The sequence below is a fragment of the Branchiostoma lanceolatum genome, chromosome 2 (genome assembly GCF_035083965.1).
Source record: "Branchiostoma lanceolatum isolate klBraLanc5 chromosome 2, klBraLanc5.hap2, whole genome shotgun sequence".
Taxonomy (NCBI): Eukaryota; Metazoa; Chordata; class Leptocardii; order Amphioxiformes; family Branchiostomatidae; genus Branchiostoma; species Branchiostoma lanceolatum.
Window position 1 is genome coordinate 30,418,861 of NC_089723.1, and position 13,592 is coordinate 30,432,452.

At 42.9% G+C, this 13,592-nt stretch overlaps 1 protein-coding gene across 12 annotated transcripts in view; it reads left to right on the plus strand.

Annotated features, from left to right (window-relative positions):
• LOC136428536 (zinc finger RNA-binding protein-like) overlaps positions 1-13,592 on the plus strand; it is a 19,546-nt gene continuing 5,954 nt past the window's right edge. Inside the window, exons 1-18 of one of the 12 annotated variants that reach the window (XM_066418127.1) lie at positions 1-122; positions 4,078-4,327; positions 4,489-4,609; positions 4,949-5,137; positions 5,617-5,813; positions 6,323-6,502; positions 6,996-7,221; positions 7,738-7,863; positions 8,085-8,147; positions 8,537-8,676; positions 9,097-9,266; positions 9,669-9,837; positions 10,683-10,760; positions 10,967-11,040; positions 11,562-11,618; positions 11,927-12,028; positions 12,464-12,662; positions 13,166-13,310. In XM_066418127.1, coding sequence (XP_066274224.1) covers positions 1-122; positions 4,078-4,327; positions 4,489-4,609; positions 4,949-5,137; positions 5,617-5,813; positions 6,323-6,502; positions 6,996-7,221; positions 7,738-7,863; positions 8,085-8,147; positions 8,537-8,676; positions 9,097-9,266; positions 9,669-9,837; positions 10,683-10,760; positions 10,967-11,040; positions 11,562-11,618; positions 11,927-12,028; positions 12,464-12,662; positions 13,166-13,310 — 2,608 coding nt within the window. Of the gene's footprint in view, positions 123-4,047; positions 4,328-4,488; positions 4,610-4,948; positions 5,138-5,616; positions 5,814-6,322; positions 6,503-6,995; positions 7,222-7,737; positions 7,864-8,084; positions 8,148-8,536; positions 8,677-9,096; positions 9,267-9,668; positions 9,838-10,052; positions 10,123-10,682; positions 10,761-10,966; positions 11,041-11,561; positions 11,619-11,926; positions 12,029-12,463; positions 12,663-13,165; positions 13,311-13,592 lie in introns of all 12 variants that reach the window. The other 11 variants (XM_066418129.1, XR_010754629.1, XM_066418123.1 and 8 more) reach the window with 11 other exon arrangements.

Below are 13,592 nucleotides of genomic sequence, written 5' to 3' on the forward strand. Positions count from 1 at the left end.
ATGTTCGCGGTTTTAATGAACCACGTGACTCCCGTGTCGGCAGAGGAGAAAGAAGCGTGCCAGAAAAAAATTATGGCTGCAAACAACTATTTCGGTTTTACCCACGGAGGGACCCAATACGGGTAAGCATTCTCTCAGATTATTGTGCAGGCGGTATCAGGAGGGGGTAGAGATAGTCTACATGGCAAGCAGTGTCCGTAGAATCGAGAAAATATGGTTTTATTTTGTCCTGACAGCCTGATATACTACCTTGACCAAAATGGCGACTGGCCACCGCATGTCGCAGAAATTCTGATGTCATTGTAGACTTATTACGTTACCGACCCAGGGTTTAGAATATCCCTAGTGACGTTTTTTTTCTGTGCAAAAGTCGGAACACATTTTGTGAGGGAAGGGGATTGTTGGTTGTTGTATTTAGATGTGAGACATTGATAATTCCGGGTGAAAGGCCTTTGTCTGGCTGGATGTCTGGGGAAAGGACCGGCGTCATCTGGATACTGACGAATCTTGGGCGAATGTAGGACAGATGTCACCAACCTTTAACAGCGATGTTTCTCCGATAGAAATATATACGGAAAAGAATTACATTTACTTTCTCCCATTTGTCACAAGTTTTCAATGGTGTAGTCTTTGTTTTTAATCTATAATGTTTTTTTAGATATCTTTTATTGTCCTAAAAAGAGGTCGTGCATGCATGGTGACCTAGATCTACATCATGGTTTAGTGCAAACATAATTTTTCTCGTGCGCAAATAATTAGATTTCTGTGCGCCCCAGTTGACTCTTGTACATTTTCAAGTGGTGAGCTTTGCTCAAAATCGATGTAGGAAATCTCAGCATAATTTAGGAAGGGTCTCTTTCACTGTATAGTTTTTTAGCACTGTTTGAGAAAAATTTAAAGGCTAGACATACTTTCGTTTCATGATATGATTGTGTATGCATGTTTCTTTGTTGCATGCATGTTTTCTCTTGTTTTATTGGAAAAAACCCTATGTTTGCAACTACAGTAAATTTTTCCGGACTTAATTTTAACAAGAAATGTTTGGTGAAATTGAGGTTTATTAAATTGGTCCGAGTTGGATCGTTCGAGTTTATGGATTGAGAATACCCCCAAGCGTAGATGGAAGACTGTTTTCCAACAGCTGTTTATCACTGACTTGTAAAAAATGTTGCCATTGTTAGATCTATCACAGACCATTGGTGTTTTATTTCACTTTCACCCTGACATTATGGTGAAAGTTGTTCATAATCATATACTCGTTTAACCTGTAAGTGTTCTCTCAAGGTAGATGGGGTCACATGTTGCTGTGATAGTTGACTGTTGTGGTTCTCATGATGTTTGTCTCTTTTTCTAGCCTCCACCAGGAGTTGTGGATAGTAGAATTCAGCAAAAATAGGGTCAATGATTAGCCTGGAGAGTCGTGTATCATTTCCCCTAGGTTGCAAAAGAAAGGTCTATCATCCATGGGTAGCTAAGACGTTGCCTGTGGAGTCTGGAAGAGACTGGATGCATGCTAAGTTGTTCTTTGCCGTTCAAGTGCATTTGCTCCATCACCCTGAAGCTCCACCATTACACATCCAATGCTTGCATATTCAGAACAGTCCTTAGATCGGTAGTGATACTCATGCAACTATTACTAGTTCCACTTCATGATGTTAGTATCCATTAGATTAGAACTCGACTTATTTTGTCAAGCTCACTCACAAATGAGCTGTTTCCAGCTTTACATTTTTTTCCGTCCCACAGCACTCAGTCATTGTTTGTTGATTTTCGTTGTTGTCAAGTCTGTCATTTAAAGCTTACAAAAATAGCTTTTCATCGGTTTCATGTCATGAAGTTCAGATTTTTTTGAATGGACAGTCAGGTTGAAATGTTTGTCTGTCCCAAGTCCCAACAAGCAATTTTCCGTCCCTGGATGGATGGACAGGTCCAGGAGACAGCCCTGCTTAGGACTGTTACTTGACTTTGCCTCTTCAATTCCTGTGCCCCATTACAGCAACCAGGGTATTAATGTCCATATGTCCATTGATGTATTTTTCCTGCCCTTTAGCATCTTTTTCCATGGGTCGGTTCCAGTGTTTCCGCCAGAGGGGCGTCTTCCCGTCAAATGACGGCCTTATGTCGCTTTGGACGGCCTGAACTCAGACATAGGCCGTCCTCTTTAAAAAAAAGAGACAAACTAAATGCCGAGAAATCGGGAAAAAAATACGAGAGGTCGGCATAATTTCTTTGTTTTTCTTTGTTACTGCGGGCGTGGGGACGCTCTATATCGTTGGACATTCACACTCTTTTGTTTGTTGCTATTGTTAAGCTTGCGAAGAATCGATGTCGGTGCCTTTGGCATACGGTGATCTCATTAAAAACCCGTTTTTCAAGACTCAATCGAAGAAAGTCATCGAAGAAAACAAGGAAAAACGTAAACAAAACAAGAATTTCGCCCGTGCATTTCAGCCTCTACGTCGTGATTTGCCGCGATTCGCCATCATTTCTGACCGTATTCGACACAATATATATTCTTTTGAATGTTTTTCCGTGAAAATTCTCCATATGTACCGTAGAAAATTCACATAAGTCGCTCGCTCGAGTCTCTCGACGAGTCGCAACCTGCTCCGTCCCGGGCCGTCCGCCATATTTTTAAGCTCATTGATATGCAAGGTTCTAAGCGCTGATTGGTCCACGTCATAAAACCTGTGCTCTGATTGGTTGAGGGCAAGATGTCACGTGACCACATGGCGGGAAAACCCCTTTTACACTTCAGGCGTTTCTGGTCAATATAGATCGCATTTTGTGACGATTGAAGCAGTATTATAGCGACCTTCGTAACAAATTGATTTTGAAAAATTAACAAAGTCTTTTCTGATCACAACATTCAGTTACTTTTCCTGGTCAATCAATTTTCGCGGTACGGTCAATTAATTTTCGCGGTAAGGCCCTCCCCAAGTGGACGGCCTCTCAGTCGCGGTCTGGCGGAAACACTGGTCGGTTCCCACAGTATTAGCTTATCTATCATTAATTATGTATGGACCTATGGTTTTGCCCTAACTTCTCCAGCAATGTCCAATAAGTTATTTCCTGTGTTTTTTATGGTTTCTTATTCAGTGCCGCAGGGGTTTTTCTAGAAAAATTGAACAAGGGGGAGCACACACATGCGTGGCAGCGAATTCTATGTATTTATGGATGAATTGATTGCTGAGTGAAGGCTGTATGCTGGATATTAAGGTAAAATCTGAATTCGACAAGGGGGCGCTTGGCTGAAACAAGAGGGTGCAGCGCCCCTCTTTCCTGATTTAGATGAACCCCTGAATGCCGTTAGTGGGGATATGTCTTTGTATAGTACACTGTTATCATTAGACAGCTTTTGTTTCCAGAGAATATTCTGAAGAATTCTAAGCATTTTGGTGTCTGTTCTGTTCAAATGTGTCCATTTAGATACATTGGTATCATGGCACTTGTAATGCAATAGATCTATAACTGATGATTTGGTAATTATGGGATCAGTCTAGTACTAGTATTGCAGTATTGCCCACCCACTCCATTGATTTTGGACACATGCCATAGGAAGACATTTTAACCTTCAGCCTGCCAAGGTAGTCGCTTGGCACCAAATATGTACTGGTGGTTCCTTACGGGTTAGGCAGCAGGGATCAAGAAAACAAAAGTTGTCAAAACAAAACGTAGTATGTGAATATTTGGTCCACAATCATGGCTTAGCCAGAGTTTGCAAACTGAAGACTTATGATTATAAGTTGTAGGATTCAACATAATCTTCATCAAATTATATTTTGTATTAGATGAAATACAACCATGTTTGTTGAGCAAAGAAAGATGATTATTCTTCTTATTGGGATTCTGTAAATGGTAATTTCTTTTCTACTGTAGGTTCAGTGTACTGCCTAGTTAAATATAAAATTTGATATTTGTAACTTGTTATGTATATGTCAAATTGATATCATTAAAAAGACCTCATGAAAATTGAATGTACTGATATATTAAGTGTTGTATTTGGCTTCTTTGCAGGTCTAGAAATGTTGTTAACAAACTGTGTAGGTCGCAACTTTTCAATCTTATCATGTATAGGTCAGCCCAGCCGGTTGGGTCATACTCGCAGCACTCGGGACAGAGTGCGTACGCCGCGGCCCAGCACCAGCCGACTCACCAGGCTGCCGCCGCCGCCGCAGGGTACGCCACAGCCGCAGCCCCGCGCCACACCCAGCCAGCCACGAGTTACGAGAGCTACTCTGCTTCTCACGCCACCAGCCAGTATGGGTACACTTCCCGACAGCAGGACCCCCCACCCCCACCTCCAGCATCTACACAGAGTTACCAGGTAGCTAACACAGTCTACTTTAGCTTTGTAAGCTCTACAGAAGACTCTACAGAGGACCCTTTTCAGTTTGGAAATCGTCCTTTCTGGCAAGGATGGCAGTACTGAGAGGGCCTGTTTCTCGTTAGTTCATTTGGATGATATGTTTATTGATATTTCTCCAGACGTCGTACAGTTACGACCGTGGTTCTGCTACCACTGCGTATGAGAGTAAGCAGTACTACACACCAGCTGCCCAGCCCGCAGCACACGCTGCCACAGAGCCTTACTACCAGACTACTACAGGTAGGGAACTAACTTCTGTCTGATCAGTTTTGTGTGTTTGTGCACCATGAAAACTCTGGCTTCCGAGCATGTTTTTCAAATGATTGTTCCTATCCTATGAATGATTTAGAAAGTTATGTGGCTTTCAATGGTTCTGTTGCACTTTTATTGCAATCCAGTGAATTTGGCATAAATGAAAAATCAGTTGAGGAGTTTGATAAGGCCCATTGCTAAGCCAACTGTACGTGTGTCATGATTCATGTACATAATCTCTTTTTGAACTTGTTTGGATTTATAATAAAGGATCTATATCTCAAAAGTCTACAATGCTTCATGTACATCTTACCATACCTGTTACAGCGGCTAAGTCCTACAGTACCCCTGCCAGTACCGGGTACTCCACTGGTACGGCTCGGGCAGCCACCACGGTGAAAACCCCCGGCACAGCCTCCTACAGCAGTTACTCGGCCCCTACATCGCACCAGAGCACGACATCGTACGGACAGACCACCCTCAGTACCACGCCTGCTACGTACACAGGTAATCATGGTGGGGAAACTTTCACTTGTTTTTGTTGCCAACGTTTGAATAAAGTTTGTGTTAGATTGCACTTGATTTTCAACCGATAGCTGCACAAAAAGTATAGTCAAAACGTGTACAAGTGACCACATTTACATAAGGATCACCTGGTCAGTGTCACCACTTTTGAATGGTCTCTTAGATCATTGTTCCCCTTGATGCAATCATTAAGAAGCCTGTCTATAGTGACAAACTTTCCACATAGATCAGATTTCATCATTCCCCTGTGTTCCGCAGTTTTGACTGTATATAGATGTTGGTACTGCATTATTTTGTATAGATATGATGCCCTTGTATACTGCAGTAAATGATAGTTTCACTTATCCCCCTGGGGTCCATTATATGTGTGAAGGACGAGGAAAATTTTAAGGACTTAGACTTTGTCAGGTCGTGCACAATTTTGTGAAGCTTTGTGGCCCTAAACATGTTTTTTTTCTTGCCCCAAACAGCCACCTACTCTGGTTACGATGCAGCCGTCTATTCCGCCGCCACGGCGTACTACCAACAGCAGCAGCAGCAGAAGACCGGGCTGGGCTGGGGCTTCAAAAACAAGTTTGGACAGAACCAGAAGAAACAGAAACAGCCGCCCAAACAGCCACAGATCCACTATTGTGAAGTCTGCAAGATCAGTTGTGCTGGGCCACAGGTACTGTACATCATTAAAACATACGGCACTGAGTTCTGACTAGATTCTTAATTTCCTCATCATTGAACTAATTTTCCAGGGCTTGCATCGTTCCAGATCTAACATTGTAGAACTATAGAAATTGCATGAAATGATAGCTGTAATGCAAACATGGTCAAGGTCTTGTTCTATTTGTAATCTTATTCCTCACTATTGTAATTGCATGGGATACTTTTGAAGTTTTTAAAGACCAAGTGGCCGATATTTTGTCATACAAGACAGAAGAGGGCTTAATCACAGTAAATCATGAAATATTTGCAGTTTTATGTTTGCCATTTTTGCAGCGGGCAAACTTAGCACGCCACAAACATGTGCAGTCTGACCACTGTAATGGTTTCAACTGTGAACTTAACACCCTGTAAATGTCTCTTTCCCCCTCCTTCTGCAAGTTAAATTCTCACAAACATAAAGTTGTTATACATTCATCCGAAAAAGAGAATGATTCTGATGTTTTTGTGCATCCTCCCCAGACCTACCGTGAGCACCTGGAAGGACAGAAGCACAAGAAGAAGGAGGCCGCCCTGAAGGCAGGTGGCACCACCACGGCCATGCGGCCTGGTCAGAGCCAGCTGCGATGTGAGCTGTGCGACGTCACCTGCACTGGAACTGACGCTTACAATGCACACATCCGCGGTGCAAAGCATCAAAAGGTACGAGGAAACATTTGGGATAAACTATGACTGCTTGTATGAAGGGGGTGTACATGATAGACCAATCCTGACTGTCCAACACAATTAGATCATCAACCAATGATTGCGTGACAGCGGTTCGGACAGGGTAGCTGCATGTCCATCAAATATTTGCATTTGTATGTTTTGATTTTGCATTTTTATATTTTGATGGAGGTGGTCCTTGCTATGGGATGCTTGTTTCTTTGCTGTTTCTGTGTGTTGTTTGTTTCTGTTGAGTTTTGTTGTTTCAAAAGTGTTGCATGATGACTTTTTTGTATTTTGTAAACCTGGTTCAACTGTAGAATACTTAAAACTAAACAAGAAAATTAAACTCATCACACAGTCTGGCTATTCCGAAGAATCAACGACCTGTGAAATTATTCTATGACAATGTGAAGTAAAACTTAATCGAAAAGCTAAGTTTCCAGTACTGTTTGTGGCAAAAATGTTAAAATCTGGGCTGTTTTTCCAGGTGCTGAAGTTACACACCAAGCTGGGCAAGCCCATCCCGTCCACCGAGCCCGTGCTGGTGACGGCGGGCGGCGGTACGTCCACGACTTCATCCACAGCGCCCGCCAAGGCAACCACCACCACCACACCTGCCAGCACCGTGCCCAAACCTAAGGCAGCAGCGGCAACGGCAGCTGTAGCAGCCGCCGTGCCCAAGAAGGTGGTCACCCCCAAGATCACATTTGTTGGTACGGCATCCTGGCTTCCATTCTCAAAATGTCTTCATAGATAAGCGTATTGTAGTTAGTAACGGCTATAGCATCAATTTTTATCCATCTAGCCAAATGCACAGACCTATAAATGTGCTTTTTTTTCCATGATACTTTGTACGAAATGTAGAGCCAGAAAGGGCAGTCACACTCAATGGGCAATGAGTAAAAAGACATTAGGTGCTGTCACTGAAAAATCAAAGAAAATAATGAGACTTGGACCAACATGTAGCTTCTACCACATTTTTTTTGCCAAGATCCAGAGAGGAGAGTCACACTCAAAAGACAATGGGTAAGCGGACACTTGGTGTTGTCTGTCACTGAAAAATCAAACCAAATAATGAGGCTCAGACCAACATGTAGCTTCTACCACAAATTTTTTTGCCAATATTATAAAGAAAAAGACAGTCACACTCAGAAGACAATGGGTAAGAAGACACTTGGTATTGTCACTGAAAAGTCGACCCAAATAATGAGGCTTGGACCAACATGTAGCTTCTACCACAGGTGGGACCAAACTGAGTACAACTCCAGGTGGCATCAAGACAGAGGAGACCAAGGTGACGGAGATGGCGGCCAAGGCTGCTGTCGCCAGTACGTCCACCGCACAGACTGATGCTGGTAAGAAATCTCAAAAATACACAATTTCAAATATAAAGAAATTTGATTTGTGTTCCATTTGAATGATACAGCCATTAACCTCCTCCCTGCTGATGTGTATTGGTTACGGGGTTAGGTAGCCGGGAGAAGGTTAACAAGCAACTTAGCACTTGCTTCTTTGCCCTGTAGTTGTCAAGATCTAAGCCTTTGTTTGATCGCTGGTGTTTTCCCTTGTTCTGTAGGCAAGCAGGAAGAGGCTTCCAAGTTGCTACAAGAGTTGCAGGCAAAGGAGGTCCAGCCAGTTGGTAAGTGAAAAATACTTGTACATGTACTGAGTTTGAGTGGTTCACATAGCAATGCAGCACAAGTGTTGCTGCTTATACATATTAATGAGATGTAATCCCAAACGCAAAGTATTTACATTATGTACAAGTCAGAATTGCCTTGAAGAAGGTGACAGATGGTCACCGAAACGTCGGTGGAATAAATCTCTTGGTTGTGTAAAAATAGTCTCTTTTATTCATTGACTTACAAACCCGATGAAACTATTCACGGGGGTTGAGTCTATCTTGTTTGGGTTAAGAAAGGGATGATTTGCTTTGTGCGTTGTTAGACAGAAGGTGAATCACAAAGTTAAATTCAGTGAAAGATGAATGGCATATCTCATTTTGCCTCGTCCTCTTCATCATTTCAGGAGAAGAATACATTGAAGAGATCAAGAATGCCGATGGCAAGGTCATACAGTTCCACTGCAAGCTGTGCGAGTGCAAGTTCAACGACCCCAATGCCAAGGACATGCACATGAAGGGGAGACGTCACCGCCTGCAGTACAAGGTTTGTTTTGTGTTTGTTAGTTCGTTAATGTCAGGTGTTTTTCTTTTTTTTTTTAAGAAAAGTAGTTTTTAATGAGCCTTCTATATAAAACATGGAGATGATTCAAACTCAGTGAACTGGAAATGAGGTTCACCGTCAATGGGGGTATTGTTTTTGGTTGTGTATGTGTGTTTGCACATTTAACTCAAGATTCTTTTAATGGCTTTGAGTAGTGAAAGTAGTGTGCTATAGTCCATGGACAGCTGGTCAGCCAACTGCCTGACGAATTATCCCTCATGGGAAGGAGATAGCTGGGATTGATTATTGGAAGGGGAGGATCACTTACATCTGTGATGGGTAGGGCCATGGCATCAGGAAATTCCACCAAATTCTACAATTTCTTGTTTCAACACTGTTTATATACTGTTGTGAATGCTACAGAAAAAGGTGGACCCCGAGCTGCAGGTGGAGGTGAAGCCCAGCATCCGCGCGCGCAAGCTTCAGGAGGAGAAGATGCGGCGCCAGCTGGCCAAGGAGGAGTACTGGCGACGGCGTGACGAGGAGGAGCGCTGGAGGCAGGAGATGCGCTGGAGGGAGGAGGAGGAGTACAGGTACAGATTCCCTCCTTACCGCATTCCATTTAAGAACTACTGTAAATCTTGAAATGTTTGCTGTGGTTTTATTTTCGTGGTGACCAGTTACCGTACAATCATGACGCTGTATTTTTGTAGTACCACTGTACTGAAGAACTGGTTCACCCGCAAATTTAAAACACCACAAAATCCTACTTCGAAAATAAATGATTTTACAGTAGTTTGATAAGAATGGACAGGTAGTTATTTTGTAGCTTGGTAATGATATGCTGTGCTTTTTTTACCTATGATTGCAATTTTTCACAATGCCCAGTACTGTGGAGGAAATGTTCAATGATTTGTGCAATGTGTGTGAGTTGCATGAATCAGGGAAAAGCTAGGTGCTTCCTGTAGAAGGTTTGTGTACGTTATGTACATTAGGCTGTATGAAGAGGAGATGATGTATTGGCGTAGGATGGAAGAAGAGGAGAGGTATTGGGAAGAGCGGCGGCACTGGGAGGAGGAGATGGAGTTCTACCGCCGGCGCGGCCACCCTCCACCGCCGCATTTCCCCCCGCAGCCTCCGACGCCTCCCAAACAGTTGGACATGGTGAGCACGTGCCGCGACCGTTAACCCCCCTTCCCTCCCACAGCTGACAACAGTGTTTTCAGAAACATGACTGGAAAGTTGAAAGTAGGAGACCTGGAATAGACAACACTTCAGCCCTTCATGTGTCTGAAAACACTGGCTGAAACGTGCTAGACTGCAAACCCACATAACAGTAACATGTGTCCCTCCTTATGTCTTACTCAAAAATCACACAGAAGGGAGAGGGGTCGCAGGGCTGACTTCGTCGGTTTTAACATGAGGGACATCGCTGAATTTCCAGATGCTGTAAGTCTTGAAAATTCCACTCTCCTTACATCTAACTCTTTGTCTTTTTCACTGCTTTGGACTCTGTGCCAGAGCTATGGTAGAAGGTTCTGTGTATGGCATAGACCCTTTTGTCTGAATCTGTGTAAAATATCCAAGCCCCTGACTTCCTATTGTAAAGCTATCACCTTGTGAAATTATCAAGACTTACAGGAGGTGTATCAAGGGAATGGTATATTGAATTTCTTTATGCGCAATCTAGATATAGATATATAATGGGTGGAGGATTTATAACGGTGTTCAGGGTATGCATACATCTAGAAAAAGCAATGGCTTTTATAACCTTTGTACTTTTGAGGTTACAGAAACTTTTAATTTAGAAAGCAAGCCTATGTATGTGCGTTGCCTTCCATAGTTTAGATACCATTCAACAAAGCCAAATCTTGACATTTTGGTGCAAGAAAAATTAGCTTGGCACTCAATTTATGATTTACAGATTCTATGTTGTATTTTGAGGTGTAGTAACCTATGTATTCAAAGGCAATCATCAAAAAACAATAAATATGTTTGTCCATCTGAAGCCGATGCGGCGTCCAGACACATCCGATGACCGTCATGTCATGGCCAAGCACTCTTCTATCTATCCCAATGAAGCAGAGGTAAGGGTGGACCCCATCTAACTTTTCCCATCTTCTGCATTCTTTTACTTTACTATTTCCAGTATATATTACAAAAGGAGAGATGGAGAGCAAATGTGAAAAATGATTCACTCTTTGTAACCATGTAACAATATGGTCAGAACGATGTTTATTGATATGTTATATTTGATATTTATGGTCACTGTTGTACCGTGTTTCTTCCATAGCTTCAAGCAGTCCAGAACATAGTGTCTGCCTCTGAGAAGGCCTTAAAACTGGTGTCAGACTTCCTAGCCGAGAGGTACGTCCATGTCTTTCTTGTGCATATCAGTGTTGCTGTGTTTTGCTTCTTGGTGTCTGCATGAAACCCCAGATTTCTTGTATGTCATAAAAGTCATGTTGTATATTTTGCTAACAGGCTTCAAATTTTATGTAAGATATTTCTACAGTTCACTTTGCACTAAACTTTATCCACGGTGGTCATTCAATGGGATTCAGAAATTCAGATTTTTTTCCTCCAAAGCATCCTTTGCACTACATTAGCATTATTCCTACCATGGACCACAGGATATTCAATAGAGGCAGGCATCGTACCTCACTATCTTGTGTGTTTTGTCAGTAATCTTAGATGGGTAGCTATGGCATTCCCTGAATGTTGCTTGGCTTGGTCTTGGTCTACGATAGAAACTTGTTTTGTTTTTTTAAACCAATCAAATCACTTGTATCTAAGCATTTAGCAGATACAGGTTGAACTGTAGCTGTTATGCCTGTTGGTTGATTGGTTGGCTTAGCTGACCATGTCTGTTTTTATCCTGTCTGTAGTGATGACCTCACTGAAGCAGGGAAGACAACTGAGAAGCCGTCAGATAAGGCTGAAGTGTTAGTTTTCAAAAATTTGGGTGTGCTTTTGGGGAAAGTGTTAGTCGCTCCTTATTGTTGAAGCCAGAGCGGTTAGCGTTACATAAAAGTGATCTGAAAACCAATAGAAAAATTGTTAGTAAACCAAAATAGAACAGAAAAAGATTTGAGAATTTCTGATGCATAGAATATATGACTGCCCAAATTCGCTCTAAAAGTTGAAATTGCCCCATGAACATTTCATAGAAGGTCCAGGTTTTCCTCCACTAGAATCTAGACCTTATAGGATTTTTATAGGGCATTCTAACTGGGTTTTTTTGTCCTCTTAGTGACAACCCCAAGCAAATGGACACCGACAAAGTGAAGGAAGAGAAGAAGGAAGGAGAGGAGGAGACCAAGGAAGGGTCAGCCAGTACTTCCACCTTCACAACGTAATTTATAGAGATACCAATCATCTTTTATTTTTCTGCATTTCTGAGTTGTTGCTAGGCTTTAAGCTAGGATTTATATACAGAGCATCCAAGAATTGGCGAGGGGGAGGGGGATCTGAACCAGAGTTCCCCAAGTGGGCTCTAAGCCTCTATAGATTAACAATTCCCTGGTGTTTACATGCTGTCACAGTGCCTGATACTGTATGAGGAAAACACAACAGTGGGCAGTGTGCGTGGTTGGCACTCATGTACATGTGTATGTAATTACCACGGATACAGGCCTAGGGCGTCCCCTGCAAAAGGAGAGCGTGAATTTCCTTGTGTTCTTAGCTCAGGGTGTCCAGAAGACGACTTGGCGCCCTGCTAGCTTATAGCCTGGTTTTCACTTTTTTTTCAAGACACCTGACTATATAATTGTCCTTTGACCGTGCTCAGGTCGTTCACCTCATTCAGCGAGAAGAAGACGGAGGAACAGCAGCAGCGTGCCCTGAAGGGCGTGATGCGCGTGGGCGTGCTGGCCAAGGGGCTGCTGCTCCACGGCGACCTGAACGTGCAGCTGGTGGTCCTCTGTGCGGAGAAACCAACACGGACTCTTCTGGAGAGAGTCTTTGATAACTTCCCCAAACAGCTGGCTGTAAGTCCTTCACTTCTTGAACTCTTTTCTATAAGTAACAAGGCAATAAGAGATGGCAGACTTCACCCCTTTCATGTATGTCAAGAACACATAGAGACAGATAGTGCCAAAACAATCCACCACTTCACTGGAAGCGAAGTACTTTTTTTGCAGTACCACAGTGGCGTAGCCAATTGTAGTATTCAACAAAAATTGAATCACTTCTGGAATTTTGGTTGGTCTTAAGATTTGGACGTATTTGTTTCCAACAGATATTGTAAAAGGGGAAATGTTTGTATTTTTTGCGAACTTAAAACCGCAGAAAAATCTTTCTCTGTCTTCTGCCCGCCTAGCCCCTTGTGTGAACAGCAAACACCCTGTCCCTACCACAAAAAAAATCCCCACGATTCCGCAAACATTTCCTCTTTTACAGTATCAGCATGCGATATCAACTGTTCAAAGAACAACAATTGTACACTATTGAATTTATTAAAGTGACGGTGTTCTGTGTTGTTCCTCTTCAGGCTGTGACTGAAGAGAAGTACGAGGTGAAGTTGAGTGTGGAGGAGGCAGCCATCGTGGCCAGCCTGACCAAGGAGGACATCCACGTGGAGTGCACCATCACGCTGACCTCGCCCGTCATGCGGGAGGGGCAGCCCGAGGGAGGAGGTACGTTCTCTCCTGACAAACCCAGACCAAGCCTTGTAGACACCAGCATTCCTGTAGCAACTGTTCAAACCTTGCTGCCTATCTCGGCTCTGGAATTGAAAAGGCCCAAAGTCATCTTGAAATCTAACAAATTTCACTCATGTAATAAAGGCAAAGGCTTAGATTGAGCTACGAAGTCTACAGTCACTGTTTGAGTTGGAAGGGGCTCTTAAAAAGGTGATTGCTGATCTTCTATTGCTACCTTTCATTGGGAATGGGCCAGTCTATTCAGGAGTAGAGGTA